General features: G+C 42.9%; 1 protein-coding gene across 5 annotated transcripts in view; it reads left to right on the plus strand.

The window, feature by feature from the left end:
- LOC125457863 (PGAP2-interacting protein-like) overlaps positions 1 to 23,488 on the plus strand; it is a 123,328-nt gene that overhangs the window by 78,277 nt on the left and 21,563 nt on the right. For 4 of the 5 annotated variants that reach the window (XM_048542573.2, XM_048542609.2, XM_048542590.2 and 1 more), the window contains 4 exons: positions 4,770 to 4,849; positions 6,750 to 6,855; positions 8,946 to 9,081; positions 15,248 to 15,397. In XM_048542573.2, the coding sequence (XP_048398530.1) occupies positions 4,770 to 4,849; positions 6,750 to 6,855; positions 8,946 to 9,081; positions 15,248 to 15,397 (472 nt within the window). The remainder of the gene's footprint in view (positions 1 to 4,769; positions 4,850 to 6,749; positions 6,856 to 8,945; positions 9,082 to 15,247; positions 15,398 to 23,488) is intronic. The other variant, XM_048542601.2, reaches the window with a different exon arrangement.

Below are 23,488 nucleotides of genomic sequence, written 5' to 3' on the forward strand. Positions count from 1 at the left end.
GGGAGGAGTCAAAAGAGAAGTTGTTGAGTGTGAGGACGAGTTCCGCTAGGCGGATGAGAGTGTCGGTGGAGGGGGCCTGGTCGGGCCTGCGGGACAGGAAGAAGCGGAGGGCCTTGAGGCCATCTCCATGCGGAATGCAGGTGTACAGGGACTGGACGTCCATGGTGAATATGAGGTGTTGGGGGCCAGGGAATTGGAAGTCCTGGAGGAGGTGGAGGGCGTGGGTGGTGTCACGGACATAGGTGGGGAGTTCCTGGACCAAAGGGGAGAAAATGGAGTCCAGATAGGTGGAGATGAGTTCGGTGGGGCAGGAGCAGGCTGAGACGATGGGTCGACCAGGGCAGGCAGGTTTGTGGATTTTGGGAAGGAGATAGAAACGGGCTGTGCGGGGTTGGGGAACAATGAGGTTGGAGGCTGTGGGTGGGAGGTCCCCTGAGGTGATGAGGTCATGAATGGTGTTGGAGATGATGGTTTGGTGCTCGGGTGTGGGGTCATGATCGAGGAGGCGGTAGGAGGTGGTGTCGGAGAGTTGGCGTCTGGCCTCGGCGACGTCTCAGCCTGCTCCTGCCCCACCGAACTCATCTCCACCTATCTGGACTCCATTTTCTCCCCTTTGGTCCAGGAACTCCCCACCTATGTCCGTGACACCACCCACGCCCTCCACCTCCTCCAGGACTTCCAATTCCCTGGCCCCCAACACCTCATATTCACCATGGACGTCCAGTCCCTGTACACCTGCATTCCGCATGGAGATGGCCTCAAGGCCCTCCGCTTCTTCCTGTCCCGCAGGCCCGACCAGGCCCCCTCCACCGACACTCTCATCCGCCTAGCGGAACTCGTCCTCACACTCAACAACTTCTCTTTTGACTCCTCCCACTTCCTACAGACTAAGGGGGTGGCCATGGGCACCCGCATGGGCCCCAGCTATGCCTGCCTCTTTGTAGGTTACGTGGAACAGTCCATCTTCCGCACCTACACAGGCCCCAAACCCCACCTCTTCCTCCGGTACATTGATGACTGTATCGGCGCCGCCTCTTGCTCCCCAGAGGAGCTCGAACAGTTCATCCACTTCACCAACACCTTCCACCCCAACCTTCAGTTCACCTGGGCCATCTCCAGCACATCCCTCACCTTCCTGGACCTCTCAGTCTCCATCTCAGGCAACCAGCTTGTAACTGATGTCCATTTCAAGCCCACCGACTCCCACAGCTACCTAGAATACACCTCCTCCCACCCACCCTCCTGCAAAAACTCCATCCCCTATTCCCAATTCCTCCGCCTCCGCCGCATCTGCTCCCACGATAAGACATTCCACTCCCGCACATCCCAGATGTCCAAGTTCTTTAAGGACCGCAACTTCCCCCCCACGGTGATTGAGAACGCCCTTGACCGCGTCTCCCGCATTTCCCGCGACACATTCCTCACACCCCGCCCCCGCCACAACCGCCCCAAGAGGATCCCCCTCGTTCTCACACACCACCCTACCAACCTCCGGATACAACGCATTATCCTCCGACACTTCCGCCATTTACAATCCGACCCCACCACCCAAGACATTTTTCCATCCCCACCCCTGTCTGCTTTCCGGAGAGACCACTCTCTCCGTGACTCCCTTGTTCGCTCCACACTGCCCTCCAACCCCACCACACCCGGCACCTTCCCCTGCAACCGCAGGAAATGCTACACTTGTCCCCACACCTCCTCCCTCACCCCCATCCCAGGCCCCAAGATGACATTCCACATTAAGCAGAGGTTCACCTGCACATCTGCCAATGTGGTATACTGCATCCACTGTACCCGGTGCGGCTTTCTCTACATTGGGGAAACCAAGCGGAGGCTTGGGGACCGCTTTGCAGAACACCTCCGCTCAGTTCGCAACAAACAACTGCACCTCCCAGTCGCAAACCATTTCCACTCCCCCTCCCATTCTCTTGATGACATGTCCATCATGGGCCTCCTGCACTGCCACAATGATGCCACCCGAAGGTTGCAGGAACAGCAACTCATATTCCGCCTGGGAACCCTGCAGCCATATGGTATCAATGTGGACTTCACCAGTTTCAAAATCTCCCCTTCCCCCACTGCATCCCTAAACCAGCCCAGTTCATCCCCTCCCCCCACTGCACCACACAACCAGCCCAGCTCTTCCCCCCCACCCACTGCATCCCAAAACCAGTCCAACCTGTCTCTGCCTCCCTAACCGGTTCTTCCTCTCACCCATCCCTTCCTCCCACCCCCAGCCGCACCCCCAGCTACCTACTAACCTCATCCCACCTCCTTGACCTGTCCGTCTTCCCTGGACTGACCTATCCCCTCCCTACCTCCCCACCTACACCCTCTCCACCTATCTTCTTTGCTCTCCATCTTCGGTCCGCCTCCCCCTCTCTCCCTATTTATTCCAGTTCCCTCCCCCCATCCCCCTCTCTGATGAAGGGTCTAGGCCCGAAACGTCAGCTTTTGTGCTCCTGAGATGCTGCTTGGCCTGCTGTGTTCATCCAGCCTCACATTTTATTATCTTGGAATCTCCAGCATCTGCAGTTCCCATTATCTCTAAATGACAAAACTGAAGTGTTTGCAACGGTCTCCATCCAGATGAAAACCGAAAGAACTGCGGATGCTGTAAATCAGGAACAAAACCAAACGTTCCTGGAAAAGATGCTTTTCTAGCAAATTTAGTTTTGCTCCATCCAGATGGGCTGAGTGGATGATCCGTCATGGTTCCCTCCTGAAGTTTCTAGCATTATTGGCGCCTGTTTTCAGTCAGTTCAATTCATTTCAAAAAATGGCTGAAGGTATTGGATACTACAAAGGCTATGGGCCCTGACCCCGGCAGAGCTGTTTAAATACATGTACAAAACTGACATCTACTGGCAGTGTGGAGAATTGCTGGATGTTGTTACGAGCTCAGCTTATGTTATTTCTACACGAGGCTTCACAGTAGGGTCAGATTGCAGACTGAAATTTAGGTTGTCATATTTTGTTTTGGTTTGGTTGGATGAAGTTGTCTCCTACTGCAACATAGGCCTGCAATACTGCTGATGTTTTAAAAATAAAACAAAGTTTATTATCAAAATAAATGAATATAAAATAGAATAAACTAAGCTATCGACATTTAACACAAATTCAAAGATTTTTGAATACAGAGGAAAAATGTAATCCCATTAATACCAAAATCTTCTTGTATAAACTGAAAAGAAAAACAACAGCTTTCGCATAGTATCCAAAGAACAACTCTGGCACTGTAACCTAAAACACTCCTTGTTTTAGTCTCCAAAAACACCCCAGTGTCACTGGTTGTAACACCTCAATAGAGTACATCATTGTGGCTGTAACTTTCAGATTGGACCTGCAGATAGCTCCTTTCTGGAGTTACACATGCACATACTCATACATGCTTAAATGTACTCGGCTACACATAATCTTTTCAAGTTTTATGCCAGCACTTCAGGTCTGGGACTAACTCTTTAATGAAGCTAATCTAATTTCATTATGTCCTTCCCTTTTTACAAGCACTGGTCTATTCAAGCACCTTCATCGAGGGACTTCAAAGGATTCAAAAATCAAAGTAAAGCTAAAATAAAACTGTCTGTCTCTAAACTACGGTTGTTTCCCATAAGCTTAGAAAAATCCTTTCCTGATCTTCTAAAATGGAATAAAAGCAAAATACACAGATACTGGAAATCTGAAACAAATACAGAATGCTAAGATGCTGCTTGGCCTGCTGTGTTCATCAGCCCCACACTTTGTTATCTTGGATTCTCCAGCATCTGCAGTTCCCAAAATCTCTATCTGCTGAAGAATCTTAGCAGGTCTAGCAGCATTTGTGGAGAGAGAGACGGAATTAAGGCTTTTGGTATGACCTTTCAGTGATCTGCCCACAAGAATATATTGTCTTGATCACAGACAATAATGCTGGATCACCTATGCTTGTCCTAAACTCTAATCCTAAAATGTAATTTTTAAAGAGAACTGATACCTCTGAAATGACTGCAGATGTAGTATAAGATGTCACTCCATGCAGTACTTCTTCCACACTGTAGTAACTCCTTTAAAATATTTTGTTGTTTCACATCATTCATTCAGTTTCTTATCTAATGCCCCGAATCTTCTCAACTTTTAATTTAGTCAATACCATTTCATGCAAAACTTAGTCAAAAAACCTGTGTAAATCATGCAAAACCAAGTCAACATGCTTATTACATTTCACATGGCTGTCAATTATTCAAACAAGTCAATAAAATTCACAAGGCAGGGTGATTTCTTTCATGTTAATTTATCATTATATCTTTATAATTTTTACCTGTGATAATTAGTTCCATGTATTCAAAGCAATAAGAAGAAGTCAGGGGTTTTCTGTGTTTTTTTATCTCTTCTTTTGAATCTAGTCTTTACATTGGCCTGTTCTAAATCTTTTTATGTCTCCCAGTGAGCTATATTTTTCTCATAACAATTGTCAGTAATCTACAAATCTCTTCTAACACACTGGAATAAACATCTTCTATCCGGGGATAAGGTTGGGAAATTAATACACCATAAAATTATATGATCTTATTGCATTTCCAGAAATCTCGTTGGAATATTTATTGTAAAAATTCAAAATGATACTAAACTGGTCACTTGAATGTCTGAATCTTGTGTACTTAGTGTCACTTTCAAAGTGTCTGTGTACCTTTTATCATACTTTGTTTGATGTTCATAGTTTTTCAAGTGAAAATTTTCAGTTTTAATCCCAAATTTTTTATCTTTCAAATTATGTTATCCCTACATAGTGCTGTGGCTATTTGTCGGTTTGGGTCTTTTAGGATTAGGACATCGATTCACATTGTATCAGAAGAAATTACTGAATCTGGTGAGTATCCTTGTGTTTATTCTTACTATTATTTTACAAAGCTTATGAATGCATGTTATTTCAATCAGAACTTTTACAAGAATAGGCAAGTGATTTATGGATATGATTCAAAACTGCTCAAGGACTTTGCGCCAACTTAATACAATTACATAGTATATACAGTACAATATCAGTCCTTTTAGCCCACCTAAATAGTTTTGTGATTCATGCATCACTAAAGCCTCCTATCATTTTTCCTTATTTAATTTTATCAGTGTAAGTCTTGATACCTATCTCTCATATATACTTACACTTAAGTATTTAGGATAAAGTTATTTGTCTTGGCCATTTCCTGTGGTAGCAAGTTCCATATTCTATCCTGTTCCTGGGTAAAGATGTTTATTCTGAATTGACTACATAAATTCTTGGTGACTATGCTATATGTTTTCTGTTTTGCCACAGTGGATATATTCTCTGTGACTATGTTAGCAAAATGCTTCATATTCTTAAAAGCTTCCGTTAGATCACCATACAGTCTTTTCTTTACAGGAGAGCTCAACCCCAACTCTGCTGCCTTGGGCTTGTGGTCTTACATTCAATTGCTTTACTGTCACTGAACTCCCCCCACCATAAACATCCTGGGGTTACCATAGACTGGAAACTTGGCCAAACTAGTCATAAACATGCAACAGCTACAAGAGCAGGTCAGAAGCTAGCAATTCTGCAACAAGTAACTCCCCTCCAGTGGGGTGTGGTAGAATACTGCACTTGCCTGGATGAGTGCAGCTCTGACAGCACTTGAAGCTTGACACCATCCAGGGCAAAGCAAGCTACTTGATTGGCAACATGTCCACAAACACCCACTGATACACAGTAGCAGCAGTGCTAGCCATTTAAATGATGCACTGCAAAAATTCATCAAAATTTCTTAGATAACACCTTTCAAGCCCATGAGCTCTTCTTTATATCTTCTTTACAACCACCTGCAAGGTCCCCTGCAAACCACTCACCATCCAGACTTGGAAATATATCCCCATTCCTTTCTGGATCAAAATTCTTCCCTAACAGCAATGTGGTTGTAGTGACACTGAATTATTGCAGTGGTTCAAGAAGGCAGCTCACCACCATCTTCTCAAGGATAATTTGGCACAAGCAATAAATATTAGGCTGTCCAGAGATGTCTATGTCCCTGAATGAATGAAAAATCCCCTTCCTAAAGCTCCTCTTGTTTGTGAATCTACATATGTGACCGAGGTTTTGGTAACCTACTCAATCTTGGGTTGAATTATACAAAGCATTATGGATCTCCAACCCATCTCCACCATCTCTCCGCAAAGAAAAACACAGCTATATAGTTGGAGGAAGCCTGCCATGATGAAGAAGCCCTTCCCACAGCTGGACGAGAGTTTTATAATTCACAGCTACAGGAAATCCCACAAAAGAGGCTGTCAGCCAAAGTACTAAAAATGCCACTACAAACACTTGCCACTACTGATCTAGCACTGGGGCTCAAGAATGCATTCAGTGAAAGGTCAGAATTTTATAATTGTTTGGGGGTCAGGGAGGAGGGAAGGATCAGTGAGTGAAATAGGAGATGAGGTTTGAGAGGCTATGGGAGGGAAACCCAAGAAATGTTACATCAAGACTGGTGTCCTCCAGTCAGCCGGGGGCACGTGTTAAGGAGAACCCTTTCATTCCTGCCCATGGTGATCAAAGAACAGAATGGGTGCTTCTGCAAAAAGAATGAATTACAAAGCTTGTTTCAAACTAAAATTATGATTGAGGTAAAGAAATTTGGAATTGGTGTAAAACTGGAACAATGTTGTTCTAAGCTTCAAGATTGTCTTAAATGCCTTGATCTACAGTATATCCATATATTTTATTAATTTTCTTCTATATTGCCTTTACATTTTATAACCAGTCTGCAAAGAAAGACATTTCAGCCATGATATGGTCATACAGATTCGGATATGACAATCAGGGTTGGCCCAGTTTAGAAAGATCTGCTGACCTTATTGAACAAACAGGTATGTGTTTGGTTTCAAATGTAGTGACTCAATAAGGGCATGTACAAACACAGGTACAGCAGGGAAATCTCACCACCTTTGAAGATTTATTTCTCAGGTTGGGACCAAACTAGGAATAGCATATTTCTTGGGAAATAAAAATCCAAACGGGAACAAAGACACCTGTAAAGTATAGATACACAGATCACTGAAAGCAGAAACAAAATTGTAAAAAAAAATTGAATTAAGCACTTGGGTTTTACTTTCGACCTGTAATTAGATAACTTCTGCTTAACTACTATATTAGAAGACTGATAAATTAATCTCTTTGAGAATCAAAGGACATAAGCAGTGGGAAAGAAAGTGGAGTTCAGATGAAGTATCAACTGCAGTCTTATTAGAAAAGTACAGCAGAACAGAGGCCGAATGATTTACTCCTGTGCCTGTTTCTTATATTCTTGCAATGAACCACTTCAGACCAGTCAGGTTACTCCACAGTTCTAGTCACTATATTAGAAAATGAATATAGAGGCTTCAGAGAGAGTCCAAAAAAAATCAAAAATGACACACTAGAAATTTGAGATGAGAACTATGAAAGGGATGGATTTCTTCACTCTTAGAAATAAAGTTGTGGAGAGATCCAATGGAAACCTTTAAAATTATGAAGGGTTTTGAGAGGGATGTCATAGAAGGAGTACTTCTACTTGTGGAAAAGAACTAAAATAGAGCTGAGTGATAATGGGAACTGCAGATGCTAGAGAATCCAAGATAACAAAGTGTGGAGCTGGATGAACACAGCAGGCCAAACAGCATCTCAGGAGCACAAAAGCTGACGTTTCGGGCCTAGACCCTTCCTCAAAGAGGAAGGGTCTAGGCCCGAAACGTCAGCTTTTGTGCTCCTGAGATGCTACTTAGCTTGCTGTGTTCATCCAGCTCCACACTTTGTTAAAAGAGAGCTGAGTTGGGATGGGATTTGGGGTGGGGGTGGGGGGGTGGGGCGGTGAAGTGGTGCGCCCAGCTACGCTGCAGAGAATTCAGGACAGTGTTGGAGTAGAGGTGGAGAAGCTTATGTTTCTCGTCTACAAGCATTGCAGAAATGAGCAGAGAGTGAAGAGGGATAATAGGCAGAATATAATGGCTTTGGTAGTGGCACCATTTATACTGCCAGACAGTTAGTGGGAATTGTGCGGCTGCCATGTCTAAGAGCCCAACAAAACTACATTGTAATCAGACACCTAACTCCCTGCTGTAGGGCTTCCTGGGCTCTTCAGGATGATGATCCTTTCTGTAAGAGATCTGAGACAATTGGAGACTGGCTACCCTTCAAGTCCAGCAGCACTACTGCTGGTATTTGAGGAGCCCAGGAAGAAGATCAGTCATTAGAAGCCCCAGAGAAGTTGAGAGGGACACCTTCACTCTGGCTCGTCAGCCAGGACTTATTACGGGAAGGTAGAGGGTGTCAGGATAGAAGGGGATGGTGTCCTTCCTGCTGAAATGGTTCTTCTAGATACCTCAAAGGGAGAATTCTGACCTCCCAACCCCAGCTTCAGCATATAGAATTCCAGCAATGGCAAGACGATGCTCTTGTGCCCTTAATTGTGCACTTAACGGTTTTAGGTAGACTGAGGTATAAAGTATGACCTTCACTACCTTCACTATGGACTTACTCAGGTGAAGTTGGGAAGATGATGGGTCTCCACTGTGCACCTTCCCAACCAATCAGGGGCATTAAGTTCTTCCCAGTGAGTTGGATGACTTGACTTGCGAGGTGATTTAATTTTTTTTAGCATATTGGCGCCAGATGCTGTGAAGGATACTTTTAACATTGCCCCGGTTAGCCATCTTTGACTGGCATTGTCAATCAGACTCAGTAACTGCTGCTAGTTCTCTTGTGTTAAGGTTTTACCATTAAATGGTGTTAACAATGTGCTATTGATACCCCATGAGTTTTATAGTTATACCTGGGCTTTTTAATAAAACTTCATTTTGGTACTTGAAGATTTGATTGCCTGGGAATCAATTAAGGAATGTTTTAGTATGTTTTTGTCTCAAAGGTTGTGTGGTTTTTCAGTTGCACTTTTAACCTTAGGACTCCACTCTACTATTCATAGGTGCTGATTTAATTACCATATTGGAAAGTGATGCCTCCAAACCATTTCTGGGAAATAATGATCTCACCATGTGGTTGGGTGAGAAACTGGGTTTTTACATGGACTTTGGTCCAAGCACAAAAGACCACACGTGGGGGTAAGTCTTTAACGACAACCATAGCCAAAATTTGGTAATCATTACCTCACTGGTAATCTTATGCTGAGGTCCCAGGCTTCAGTTACATTGAGTAGATCTTCTGGCACTATTGGGGTTTTACTTCTTAATTATTTTTCATATTTACATTTGTAGGTAGCTTGAATTACTGTTGAATTTTCCCCTACTTGTATTTTCACCATTGACTATTCCCATCAGATTAAAACTGTCAGGCAAAAATTACATTTCTATTAATAAATGATGCAATATTTATCTTTAGCTGCGAACAGTTGTGTCACATGGAGACTGCGATGTGCTCTCATCTACTGTAATTGTTGCTTCAGCTATGTAAACTGGGTGCAATAGTGTTTCCTACATTGTCTCTGTTAATTACACTCATTATCTCTATTTACTTGTAAAATAATTGTGAGTTAAATCCACATGTCAGTCGTAATGTTTGGAGGAGAAAAGGCTTTAGGCTGAGTCTATGCATTTTTGGCTAAGTTCATGTTGAGTTTTATTGAGAGTTTTTCACCATGAGGACAAGTTGTCTCACTATATCTGATTCAAGTCGCTGCATTAATTACTTCCCTCCGATGTCCTTCATGTCTGAATCTAGCGCCATCTTACTACGTACGATTCTCACAAATAAAACTCCACTCCTTGGCAAATTTCCAGAGAAAAACAGGCATCACTTGCACTTGCACCATCTTTATAGGGCCACTGTACTCCTGGACAAGGGTCAGCAAACAGCATTGTCTTTCACCTGCAATTTTAGGGCACAGCAGCCACAGAGAGACACTGGTCACAGTACAAAGCTGGCATAGCTAACACTGCCTCACATACAGCCATTCTTCCATTCTAGTTGCACTCTGACCACCACACCACACAGCTAACCTTTCTGTGACTGAATCCTGCCTGTAACGTCTCCTAAATCAGTGCTACCCTGACCCAAGTGCTCATTGTTTAGATCTACAGCTTGTAGTAGGGGAATAACACATTCAAGCAAGGTATCAGAACAAATACGTCCCTGAACTTTTAATCACAGAAAACAAAAGGAACAAACAAAACTGATAGAATCTGAGATACCAAGGTGTAGAGCTGGATGAACACAGCAGGCCAGGCAGCATCAGAGGAGCAGGAAGGCTGATGTTTTGGGCCTAGACCCTTCTTCAGAAATAGGGGAGGGGAAGGGGGTTCTGAAATAAATAGGGAGAGAGGGAGAGGCAGAACCCCCTTCCCCTCCCCTATTTCTGAAGAAGGGTCTAGGCCCAAAACGTCAGCCTTCCTGCTCTTCTGATGCTGCTTGGCCTGCTGTGTTCATCCAGCTCTACACCTTGGTATCTCAGATTCTCTAGCATCCGTAATTCCTACTACCTCTAACAGAAGCTGAACTGAGCTCTGACAATTGGCATCGTGACCAAAGAATATTTTACAATCCACAATTCTCCACTGCACCCAGCTTGCATCTATTGGAAGTGGGTGTCGTTGAGGTTCTCTCAGGCTTGTAGTACCTAATGCAATTGAGCTCCTCCCCCTTGGAAGACTGCCTCCATTGCCGCAGTTCCTGAACATCCAGCACATCACCTTATTGCCTTTTCCAGATGCACAGAACGCATCATTCCATGTTGTTGTGGTACACTCTGTCTGGTCTATACCGGAGGCCCCCCCAGTCCAGTCCAAGAAGTGGAGCTGCATTTTCAGCAGTCCTGTCATCTGCTCCACCTTGACTCTAATTGATACAGCAACAGCATTGACCCAGCTGGTGACCTCAGACTTACTGCCAGAATTTGGTGTCATGGTCTTTTCCGCCATTCCTTTGGGAAGTGGATTCTTCTCCTTCGCACCACCCTCATAAAGGTCTTCCAGGTCCCTATCAACATATCATGATACCATCTTCTCCTTCGCAGACATCTTCTGGTACATTCTTGACTGAGCAGGGTGGCTTCAGAATGGTAGTGCTTGTCCAGATGCAAAGTGGCCATTTAAAGAAAGTGCAAGCACAAGGGATGCTAGTCTTTTGATGGATATCTGCCAAGTTGTTCTGGGAACAGCGCATGTAAGATGGGGCTGGAAGTGGACATGATGGACACCACAGGGGTGGGTTAGAAGTTAATGAGGTATATTTGGTAAGTCGTGGCAAGAAATCCTGCTAGTCGATGTGGTAGGTATGTCTCCAAAAACCCTGAATGCAACTTGCACAGAGCCAAAAAGATATGAGGTTTAGCTCTTAGACTTTTGGGATGGAGAAATATGCCGTAAATTGCAAATGAGTACAAATTGCTTAATAATGCTGCTCTGCTGTTAGCTTTGCAACAATGAAATCTTGTCATCAACGTCCATAAAAGTTGTGCAGAATGTTAGGCATGGTACTTAATGAGATGCTGGGTTGTTGACAGTGGTGGCTCATGAATTTTACTTTAATTCTTTCATAGGATGTGAGTGTCACCTTGCAAGGGTAGCATTTATTGTCTGCTTATAATTGTCTTTGAGAAGGTGGGAGTGAGCTGCTTCCTTGAGCTGTTGCCTTCCATTCTTCTGTAGGACATCCCATCATCATCCTCCAAAAGCTTAGTGACAGAACTGTGTTACCTATTACTAGTTCGCTGGCTGTCCCTCTTCAGTAAGGATTCTCTCCCGCACTGTACAAGCACATGGAGAGTCCATAAAAGTCATTGTATGAAGCTTGGAGTACATCATTTTCACCATGGATAACCTTGTCGTGCAAACGAGAGATAAGAATATCAGTTACTGTGTTGCACTCTGTTCAGTAACATAGTTGTTACAGCCAAATAGTTACGTAGACCAGGGAAAGCAGGGTGTGAGGCAGGAATAATCAGAAACTGATAGGTGTGGATGGAATATGTGAACTTTTGGTGATTTCGGAGAGGATGGGTTTGTCTTAATGAAGAGGTATTGAGCAGGTTAGGCCAATACTCTGAATTTTAGAAGAATGAGAGACTATCTAATTGAGCTATAGAAGATCTAAAAAAGTTTACAAAATATATGTGAAAAGATGTTTTCTGATGAGTAGTTACAGTATAAGTGTGCATGTCAGAGTTAGGAGAGGCTGATATTTTTGGAGAGTTGTACTGCTTGTTCTAACAGATTTGAGGATGATCCAAGTCTCTTCCAAAAGAGAATGGAAATCTTTCCTTACACCCTGTTTCTCTGGACGTTTCAACATTCTGAGAGAACTATCGCTCCCACAGTCCTTGCTATGCCTCTTCTCTCTTCTTTCGACACACAATATACAATGATCTAGTTCAGTGTTGGTGGCAAGAACCTGTTTCTCTCAGTATTATCAGTCTCTGTCAAAGGGTCACTGGACCCAAAATGCTGACTCTGCTTTTTCTCTACAGATGCAGCCAGACCTATTCAGTTTCTCCAAATTCTGTTAATGTTCTCAGTTTCATGCTGGTCTCCATATTTTGTTTCAGGAAAAGAAATTTTCAAATAAAATAAGGGTGGTTAACGTGGTAGAATAGGAGGATTTGAAGATTCAGGTCAGCAAGAGATTAAAACTGCTGAAGGATACAGGGTTTTATGTTAAAAAAGTATTGAATATAAAAGTTAAATTGCAACAATGTGTCTATTGAAAATGTTAGTACTGTACTGTTTTGAAACAGTAAACAGCTGGCTTCTTTGTGATCAGGCTAAACATTCTAATCACCCATGAGCAAAGGACTCTGATCTTACACTTGCAGCATCCAACTTCTCCCCACCAGTCCCTGAAACCTCCATTCCTACCTGTCCAGCTCGCTAGGTTGGGGAGCAGACCCAGAACTAGACTGGGAACTGATTGGCGATGTCATAGGTTTAACACAGCACCATGAGTGGGAAACCTGACTTCTATTTTTCCATGAGATAATAAGGTGTGGAGCTGAATGAACACAGCAGGCCAAGCAGCATCAGAGGAGCAGAAATGCTGACGTTTCAGGCCTAGACCCTTCTGAGGGGTCGAGGTCTGAAACGTCAGCCTTCCTGCTCCTCTGATGCTGTTTGCCCTGCTGTGTTCATCCAGCACCACACCTTGTTATCTCAGATTCTCCAGCATCTGCAGTTCCTACTATCTCTGAAACAATTCTAGTTTTCTATGCTGCACTAGTTCCTGCCTGTTTCTCCCTTCATACACCTTACTTTTCACTTTATGTTTGACATGTTTAGTTCACATTTTCTTTTCTTGGGATTATTTTCCAGCCTGACTAAGAACGACATCACTTCCAACAATTTTCTATTACTGAACCTGTTTTCTGCTTCTCTATTAACAGCAATTGGCATTTTTGAACAATTCCCTGTTGTTCTGTGTTCCCTGTTTAACTAATCCAACTAGGGTTACGCAGCTTTCTTTTATGGTTTTAATGAAAAGTTTTCAGGCAACCAGTACTGGTTTTAATTTTTTTTTATTCTTTCACAGGATGTGGGTGTTGCTAGCTAGGCTATCATTTATTGAAATCTCATATTGACCAGAAAGCAGTTAAAAGTCAACCACATAGCTGTGGAACTGGAATTCTATATAAACCAAAGCCTGTAAGGCTGACAGTTTCCTTCTCTAAAAGGCATTAATAAAGCTGATGTCTTTTATGACATTAAACAGTTGTTACATGGCTATGTTAGACCACAAGAGCAGCAGTGGGCAATTCGGCTTATCGAGTCTACACCGCTATTCAATGAGACAGATCATGATTAATCTGATAATCCTTGATTCCACTTTCCTGCATTTATCTGATAACCTTTTTCTAATTCCCTTATTGATTAAAAATCTATCTCAACTTTAAATATACTTGATTATCCAGCCTCGTCAGCCATCTGTTATAAAGAGTTCTATAGATTCAGTACCCCTCTGAAAGAAGAAATAGTCCTCCTTATCTTAAATAGGCAACTCCTCACTCTAAGATTACACCCTCTGGCTCTAGATTTTTCTACAAGGACAAACAATCTACATCTAAGCTGTCAAGCCCCCTAAGGATCAGTAAGGTCTCATGTCGTCCTAAATTCAAGTGAGTACAAACCCAACCTACTCAACCTCTGTTCCTAAGGAAATCCCTCCATACCTGGGATCAACCTAGTGAACATTTGTTGGACTGCCTCCAATGCCAGTATATCTTTCCTCTGATAAATGGGCCAGAACTGTTCACACAGTGTTCCACCTATGGTCTGACTAGTGCTCTGTATAGCTTTAGCAAGATCTCCCTACCTTCACACTCTATTTCCTTTGAAATAAAGGACAACATTTCAGTTGCCATCTTTCATACTTGCTGAATGAACTTGGATGACTTTTTGTGATTCCTTCTCTAGGGCCATCAAATCCCTCTGTGCTGTAGCTTTCTGAGTTCTTTCTCCATTTAAGTAATACTCGTCTCATCTATTCTTTCTGCCAAAGTGCATAACTTCACATTTTCACTCATTATAATTCTGTCTGTCAAATTATTCCTCCACTCACTCACCTTGTTTGTATCCCTCTTGGATGTGTCATCTTGACTAGTTGCCTTCCCACCTATTTTGATATTAATTGCAAGCTTGGCTATAGTCCATTATTTTCCTCATCCTCACTAACGTATATTGCAAAACATTGTGGCTCCAGTACTAATTCCTGTAGCTCCATGAGTTACAAGTTGCCATCCCAAAACTTTTCCCCTTTTCCTAACTCCCTACTCTATTAGCTAGCCAATCCTTGATTGTTGCTAATACGTTACCCTAGACCTCATAGGGACTTATTTAATTAGCCTCATGTGCAAAACCTTATTGAAAGGCTAGGTTTTGTTTTTAGATTTTTATTGAATTCAAATTACCCCTTCTGGCATGGTTGGTTTTGAATCCATGTTCCCAGAGCAGTAGGCTGGGGCTCTGGATTATGAGTCCAGTGACATTACCGTGATACGGCTGTCTTCCCCTACTACTCTCCAGTAACACTGACAAGCTTATTGTATAATTGCAGCATTTCAGGTATACTTCAAATTTCTAGCATGAGTGTTCTTTTCCTTTCATTGCAATTTTTTAAAGATGTGAGTGTTCTTGAAACTGCTGGAAGTTGTGTCCTCTGCATGTACTGTCATGGCAATATTTGCATTGATTTAAAATAATTGATTCACTAGTTAACAATGTCCTAGTCAAAATTAATGTACATTTGCCTATTTGAACTTCGACCTTTTGTATTTTTTATGTTTAGGATAATGGCTTTGTCAAGGTACCCAATAGTTCAATCCACGCATCATCTCCTTCCATCCCCGCAAGGAGAGCTAGCTCCTGCCATTTCAATGACTGTCAATATTTCAGGGAATCTCGTGGACTTTGTTGTTGCTCACTTTGGTAATGATGAGTAAGTGAATCTTAGTTTATTTAGCAATTTAAAGGGTTCTCCTCCCTTTTATCTGGGTATTGCTATGTAGAAATGAAAGAACTGTTGATACTGTAAATCAGAGACAATAACAGAAATTGCTGGAAAACCTCAGCATGTCTGGCAGCAGCTGTGGAGAAAAATTAGAGGTAACGTTTTGGGTCAAGTAATCCTTCCTCAGAACTGATGATAGCTAGGAAAATGTTAGTTTGTATGCTGAAGAGAGAGAGGTGGGTGGGGGGGGGGGGGGGGGGGGGTAGTTAAGGAGTGAACGATCAGTGGGGATGGAGCCAAAAGAGATAGAAGAACAATTGGAAATAGCTATTAATGAAGATTGTTAGTAGCTAACAATAGGTAGTGCGTAATAGCAGACAGCATGATAACAAGGCCTGATATGTAGGGACTGGAGACAGTAAGGACTGCACACACTGGAAGCTAGAGTTCGTCAACGTGGAGCTGAAAAAACACAACAGGTCAGACAACGTCTGAAAAGCAGGGGAGTCAATGTTTTGGGCCAAGACCTTCGTCAGGTCTGGGAAAGGTGGGCGGAGCTCAGCCCAGAAATAAATTGTGGGGGGTGGGTTTGAGGGGGAGTGTAGGTGGATGGAGATAAGTGGGTACAGGTAGGGGGTTATTCTGGTCGATCAGTGGAGTGGATAGGTGAGTTGGGAAATGGACAGGTTGGGGGTGAAGAGATGTTGATGCTGGTAAAGTCATTATTCAGGTCATTGGGCTGTAAGGTCCCAATATGAGATATCAGGTGTTGTTCCTCCAGTTTACATTTGGCCTCACTTCAAAAGTGGAGGAGACCAAGGATGTACATGTCACCAGACGAGTGGGAGGGGGAAATTAAAGTGGATGGCAACCAGAAGGTCGTGTTGGTTGCCAGCTGGTCCCCTCTGCATGATATGGAGGAGACCACATCGGGAGAAATGGCTACAGATGCAGAGACAAAATGCATATGGGTTCGCGGAACACCTGCACTCTGCACACACCAACCAACTTAACCTTCTGTTTGCCATCCACTTTAACTCTCCCTCTCACTCTCCTGGTGACATGTCCATCCTTGGCCTCCTCCACTGTCAGAGGGTGAACTGGAGGAACAACACCTGATATTTCACATTGGGATCTTACAGCTCAGTGACCTGAATATTGTCTTCACCCAGCATCAACATCTTTCCACCCCCAACTTATCTGTCTCCTGACTCACCTATATGCTCCAGCCTTCCCACCGACCAACCACAATAACCACATACCTGCATCCATCTGTCTCCATCCCACCTACCTTCATCCCAGCCCCCTCCCTTCCTTCCATTTATTTCTGGGGCCCCTGCCCCCTTCCATGTCCTGATAAAGAGTTTTGGCCTGAAAAGTTTACTTCCCTGCTCCTCATAGGCTGTCTGACCTGCTGTGCTTTTCCAACTTGACATTTATTGCCCCTAATGTGTAGGGGTTGGGCTAAGGACATGGAAAAGCTCAGGCCCTAAAATTATTGAACTTGATATTGAACCCAAAAGGCTGCATGGTCCTGAAGCAAAAAATGAGGTGCTGTTCTTTCAGCTTGCGCTGAGCTTTGCTGGAGCACTGCAGCAAGCCTGAGATAGAGATGTTGACCAGGGAACAGACTTGTATGTTAAAGCAGCAGGCAACTGGAAGCTCAGGGTCTTTTTTGCAGACAGAACTCCGTTTTTCTGCCAAGTGGTTACCCAGTCTCTGTTTTGTTCCTTCAATGTAGAGGAGACCACATGTGAGCAGCGAAAACAGTACACCAGATTGTGTGAAATGCAGGTAAAGCACTGGTTCATACTTTCTCATACATGGCTTCCTGTAAAGACTCTATTCCTTTCTCCCAGCCCTTCCATCTCCATTGCACCTGTTCTGACAGTGCTACCTTCAACAATGAAGCCTCTGAAATGTTTACCTTCTTCCTCTATTGAGGATTCATCAGCGCCATTGTTGACAAGGCCCTTAGCCAGGTCCAGCCTATTTCCTGCACTTCAGCTTTCACTTCCCTCCCACAACAGCAATAAGGTCCCCTTGTCCTTATCTACCATCTCAGTAGCATCCATATCCAGAGGATCACTATGCGTCTTTTCATTCGCCTCCAGCAAGATATCACCACCAGACACGTGTTGCCCTTCCCTCCCATCACCCTTCTGCAAGGACCATTTCCTCCAGGACACCCTGGTTCACAGCCACCACCAACAGCTTCACGGTACCTCCCCCTGCAATCGTAGAATTCATAACAGCTGTCTGTTTACTTTCTTCCTCCTCTGTATTCTTCCAGGTGAACTAGTGCTTTGCCCACACTTCACTTAATTTCATCTTCTACATTTGCCGCTTGTAATATGATCTCTGCATTGAGGAATTAAAGCACAGACTGGGTGACTACTTTGCAGAACACTTACATTCTGTCTGCAAAAAAGACCCCGAGCTTCTAGTTGCATGCCACTTTAACACATGACCCTATTACCTGGTCAACATCTGTGTCTCAGGCTTGCTGCAGTGCCCCAGCAAAACTCAGTGCAAGCTGGAAGAACAGCACCTCATTTCCCACTTGGGGACCTACAGCCTTCTGGACTCAATACTGGGTTCGGGCTTGAGTTCTCCCATGTCCTTACTGTGAACCCCACATATCAGGTATTTTTATCTCATAGCCTGCTATTACACACAACCTATTAGTCATAGAGTTATACAGCACAGAAACAGACTGTCAGTCCAACCATCCATACCGAACATGATCCCATACTAAACTCATCTCACCTGCCTGCTCATAGCCCATATCTTTCCAAATCTTTCCTATTCATGTATCCACTGAAATGTCCTTTTAAACGCTGCAACTGTACCTGTATCCACTTCAGGAAGAGAAAAGTCAACTTTTATTCCACGAACAGTCCCCATTAATAGCTATTCACTCTCCTAAAAGATTACTATCTACTCCTTTGTATATCCAACTGTTCTCTCTCTTCAGGATCTATCCCCACTTATGGTTTACTCTTTACCCCCTCCCCCCATCCTATATTCTGCAATATATAATGACATTCTTCTAGGTATTATCAGTTCTGAGGAATGGTTACTTGATTCCCCTCAGGGCAACACGGTGGCTCAGTGGTTAACACTGCTGCCTTACAGCATGAGGGACCCAGGTTCAATTCCATCCTTGAACAACTGTCTGTGTGGAGTTTGCAGTTTCTCCCCATCCATGCCTGTGTGGGTTTCGTCCAGATGCTCTGGTTTCCTCCCACAATCCAAAGATGTGCAGACTAGGTGGATTCGCTATGCTAAATTGCCCAGAGTGTCCAGGGATGTGTAGGTTAGGTGGATTAGCCATGGGAAATGCTGTGATGGGGGTTTTGCGGGGAGCTTTTTGGGGAGTCAGTGTGGACTTGTTGGGCCACATGGCTCATTTTCACACTGTTGAGATTCTACGACAATGAGTGGACGACCCAAAACGTTACCTCTTGATTTCTCTCCACAGATGCTGGCAGACCTGCTGAGCTTTTCCAGCAATTTCTGTTTTAATTGCGATATATATATTGCTTTTTATGTTTTAAATGGAGATAGCCTTTATATTTAACACATACTGCATTTGCAATGCCCTTAAGATATTAAATTATTAAATACTTCCGAGAATATGTCTTACCCTGAAAATTGTTTTAACACATCACCCTGTTACCTGATCAACATCTGTGTCTCAGGCTTGCTGCAGTGCTCCAGCAAAGCTCAGTGCAAGCTGTTCTTATATATGTGGCTAATGTGTTCACATGTACAATTTCCTGTATAAGTACTTGAGCGATGGTTTCATAGGGGCAATAAATTGTGGCCTAGACGGTGCACGCACCTCAGGAAAGAATTAAAAAAAAAATACCACAAAGGAGCAGGAGTAGGTCGTGTGGCTCTTCAAACTTGTTCTGCTATTCAGTATGATTATGATTGACCGGGTTGTGGCCTCAGATGCACTTTGCTGTCTGCTCCCCATAAGCCTCAGCTTCATTGTCTATCAAAATTCTGTCTGTCTCAACTTGTAATAAATTTAAAGACCAATCTCCACTAACTTCTGGAAAAAGAATTCCACACTCTAATTATCATCTGAGAGAGAAGAGACTTCATCTCTGTCTTAAAAGAGAGAGCTCTTACTCTTAAACAGTCCCCTAGTTTTAATTTATCCCCAAAAATGTAAACATACTCCAGTGGTCCATAATGTGCACTGTCCTCAAAGCCTTATCTGTTTTAATAGGATCACAGCTAATTTTTCATATGACTTTCATTTCAGTAATGAATCAAGTGATTTTTCTCTGAACTACTTCTCAAGCAATTATATCTTTTATCAAGGAGACAAAAACTGTAAACCATGCTTCAGATCCGGTCTCACCAAGATGTTGACCAACTACAGTAATATCTCTCTATGTTTATTTTCTGTGCCCCTGAAATATCTTTACCCCGGAACGTCTGTGCAGGAATTCTCCAGAGTATATTCAAGGCCCAGCCATATTCAGCTGGTTCTTCGATGACCTTCCCTCATCACAAAAAGTCAGAAGTGCGGATGTTTGCTGATGATTGCACACTGTTTAGCACCATTCATGACATCTCAGATTTTAAGCAATCCATGTCCATATGCAGCAAGACCTGAGCAATATCCAGGCTTGGACTGAAAAGTGGCAAATAATATTCATGCCGCATTAGTGCTAGGCAATAATCATCTCCAACAAGAAAGAACTGAACCATCATCCCTTGATGTTCATCATTGAATTCCCACTATCAACATCATTGGATTACTACTGACCAGTAACTGGACAGGGCCATCCACCCACTCTAGCTACAACAGCTGTCCAAAGAATAGGAATTATGCATTGGGTAAGTCACCTCCTGTCTCCCAAATGTCTATCCACCAACAACAAGGCAGAATCTACTTTCTTGAATAGGTGCAGCATCCAGAGCATTCACAAAGCTGGGGACAAAGCAGCATGTTTGATTGGCATTCCATTTACCACATTCAGTATTTACTCCCCTGATCGCTGGCACACAGTGGCAACAGTACATTCTATTTACAAGATGCACTGCAGTAACACAGTAAAGCATCCTCACTTGCACCTTGCAGATTAGCAAATTTCTACGGCCTAGGAAGACAACAGCAGCTGATGCATGGGAACACTACTAGCTGCAAGTTTCCCTCCAAATCACATATTATCTGGACTTGGAAATATAATTACTTCAATGTTAGTGGCTCAAAATCTAGGGAACTCTCTTTCAAACAGCACTGGGGGTATACCTACACCACAGGAACTACAGTGGTTCAAAAAAAACAGTTCACCATCTTTCCCAGCGCAATTAGGCATAGATAATAAATGCTGGCCCAGCCACGGAAGCCAACATCCCATGAATGAATAAAGAGATGACAATATTCTATTTGTCTTCATAATATTTTGTGTACGATTCCTTGAACCCTTTGTACTGCGAAGTTCGGCAATCTCGCTTCACTAAGACAGTATACTGCTTTCCTATTCCCGCTCTCAAAATGGAGATGTTCACATTTACCCACATTATACACTGTGCCAAATTCACTCACTCGAACTATCTGTATCCTTTTATATAAGACTCTGAGGGGTCTGACAGTGTAGATGTTTTCAGTGATAGGGGTGTTTCAAATTAGGGGACACTCATTTAAAACTTGACTTGTGAGGAATTTTCTTCTCACAGAGGGTAGTGAATTTCTACAGTTCTCTATTGAAGAGAGTTCTGGAGGTTAGATCGCTGAAAGTATTTAAAGAGGGGGTAGACAGACTTTTGAAATATGAGGGAACTATGCTGAACTAGCATGAGAGGGAAGTTGAACTGAGAGCAAATCGTCCCTGATCTTGTTGAATGGTGAGGTAAGCCTACTCCTGTTCTTTGTATGTTCTTTGCAGTCCCTCTACCTCCTCTTGGCTAGATTTCTTTCCCATCTATCTTGATGTCATTGGCAAATGTAGCTGTCATGCAAGCAGTCCCCTCATCCAAATTAATGGTGTTACTTGTAAATAGTCAAGAACCCTGCATGATCCCAGCAGCACATCACTATTTACAGCTTGCCAACCCAAAAAAGACCCATTTATCATTAAGTTTTGCTTTCTGTTAGCTAACTAATTCTCTATCTGTACTAAAATGACCCCCTACAACCGGCATTCTCATCTTGAGAAGCTACCTTTGGTTTAGCAGTATATCAAACGCTTTTTGGAAATCTAAGAACGCAATTATGTTACATTAATCAGTTCCTTTCTATCATTGAAACAAACATAGAAAAGGAGCCGGAGTAGACTATTCAGCCCGCTATACCATTCAATATGATCATGGCTGATTATCCAACTGAGTACCTGTACCTGCTTTCTCCAAATACTCTCTGATCCGTTGTGCCCCAAGAACCCTCTATCTCCTTCTTAGAGGGGAATATTGGAATAGGTGTAAGCCATTCAGCTTTCAAGATAATTCCACTATTCAGTAAGATAATGGCAAATCTGTAGCCCAAATCCATATTTCTGCCTTTGGCCCTTATCCTTTAATACTTTTGCTTATCAAAAAAACTCTCAGATTTAAACTTAACAACTTATCCTATCACTGCTTTTATGAAACAGTTGCAAATATCTACCACCCTTTGTGCACAGGATGCTTCTGAAAGAGGTAACGTCACCATAGTTCATCAGAACACAGGGCTGTTGTCTCTTTAGATAGACCTGATTGATGGTAGTTTAACTTGAAGGTCACCTCAGACAAGGGGAGAGGTAGAAAAAGACAGTTCTTGATGGAAACTCAGCTGGTGTGGGAACTGAATCCATGCTGTTGGTGTCACTCTGCATTGTAAACCAGCCATCCGGCCTACTGAGCTAACCAAACCCCAGTATCCACAGTGAATACTACTTTGTTGAAAAACTATAATTGATCAGATAAATATGATCGTTTTCCATTATCAGTTTCGCTGTCCTAACTCTCTAGTCGACCAACACTGTAATTACTCTTTTCCTGTTTAAATAATTGTTGAAATTCTTAGTACCTGTTTTTATATTACTAGCTAGCTTTCTCTCTTGCTATACTTTTCCCTTGACCTTTCTGTTCTAAGGTTGTGGTGAGCAGAAACGAGCATATCAGCATTTAACAAAGTAGTTTCTAACCTTGTGTTAAATTCTGTGCATCATAAAATCTTCATTCACAAATATGAATAGATACCTTGCATTGTACACAACATTCTTATTAATGGGATAGAATTTCAGATGTTTCAGAATAAGAAATGCATTAAAAAAGATGGACTGATTCCTATGAGTATCCATTTTACTATCAGTTGAAGTCGTGTGGGCTATGGTCCTCTAATTCTCCCTGCTGCAGCACAGATCTCCGAAGTCGGGCTCTGGGAAGAGTGACGATGATTTTCCTCTGCAGCCAAAAACATGCATTATTATTAGCAGCCTTAAAAAGTAAAATGTACTCATGTACTTCACAGAGGTAGTATCAGTGCAAGATGCCATTAAACCATATGAGAATATATTAGGAAAAATGACCAAAAGCTTGATCAATGAGGTGGTTTAAAGAACATCGAAAAAGAAGAGGAAAAAAAACAAACACAGGGGTTTGGGGGGGAATACTAATAATTTAGGGCCTGAATTAAGCTGCTGGATGTGTGGCAATTGAAGAAGTTAGAGAAATTAATGATTGCTGAAAGACTAGATGTAGTGTCTTTGGATTTACAAAAGTTGCTTGGTAAAACTGCTACATTAAGGATGACAACAGAAAACAACAGCTTGTAGCATTGGGGGTAATGTATTAGGACGACTTGCCAACCAGATGACAGGTCAACCAATACAGAATTAGGATAAATGAGTCTTTTTCACATTGTCAAGCTGGAAGTAGTGGGGTGCTGTAGGGATCATTTCTGATGCCTTAACTATTTGCAATCTATATTAATGTCTTGGATGAAATCACTGACTGTTTTATAAGCAATTTTGCTGATCATACAACTATGTGTTGAAGAGCAAATTGACAGTAGGATACAAGGTACCTGGAAAGGAATAAAGATAGGTTAAGTGGGGAATAATTTTGCACATGTGG

This window comes from Stegostoma tigrinum, chromosome 1, assembly GCF_030684315.1.
Source record: "Stegostoma tigrinum isolate sSteTig4 chromosome 1, sSteTig4.hap1, whole genome shotgun sequence".
Taxonomy (NCBI): Eukaryota; Metazoa; Chordata; class Chondrichthyes; order Orectolobiformes; family Stegostomatidae; genus Stegostoma; species Stegostoma tigrinum.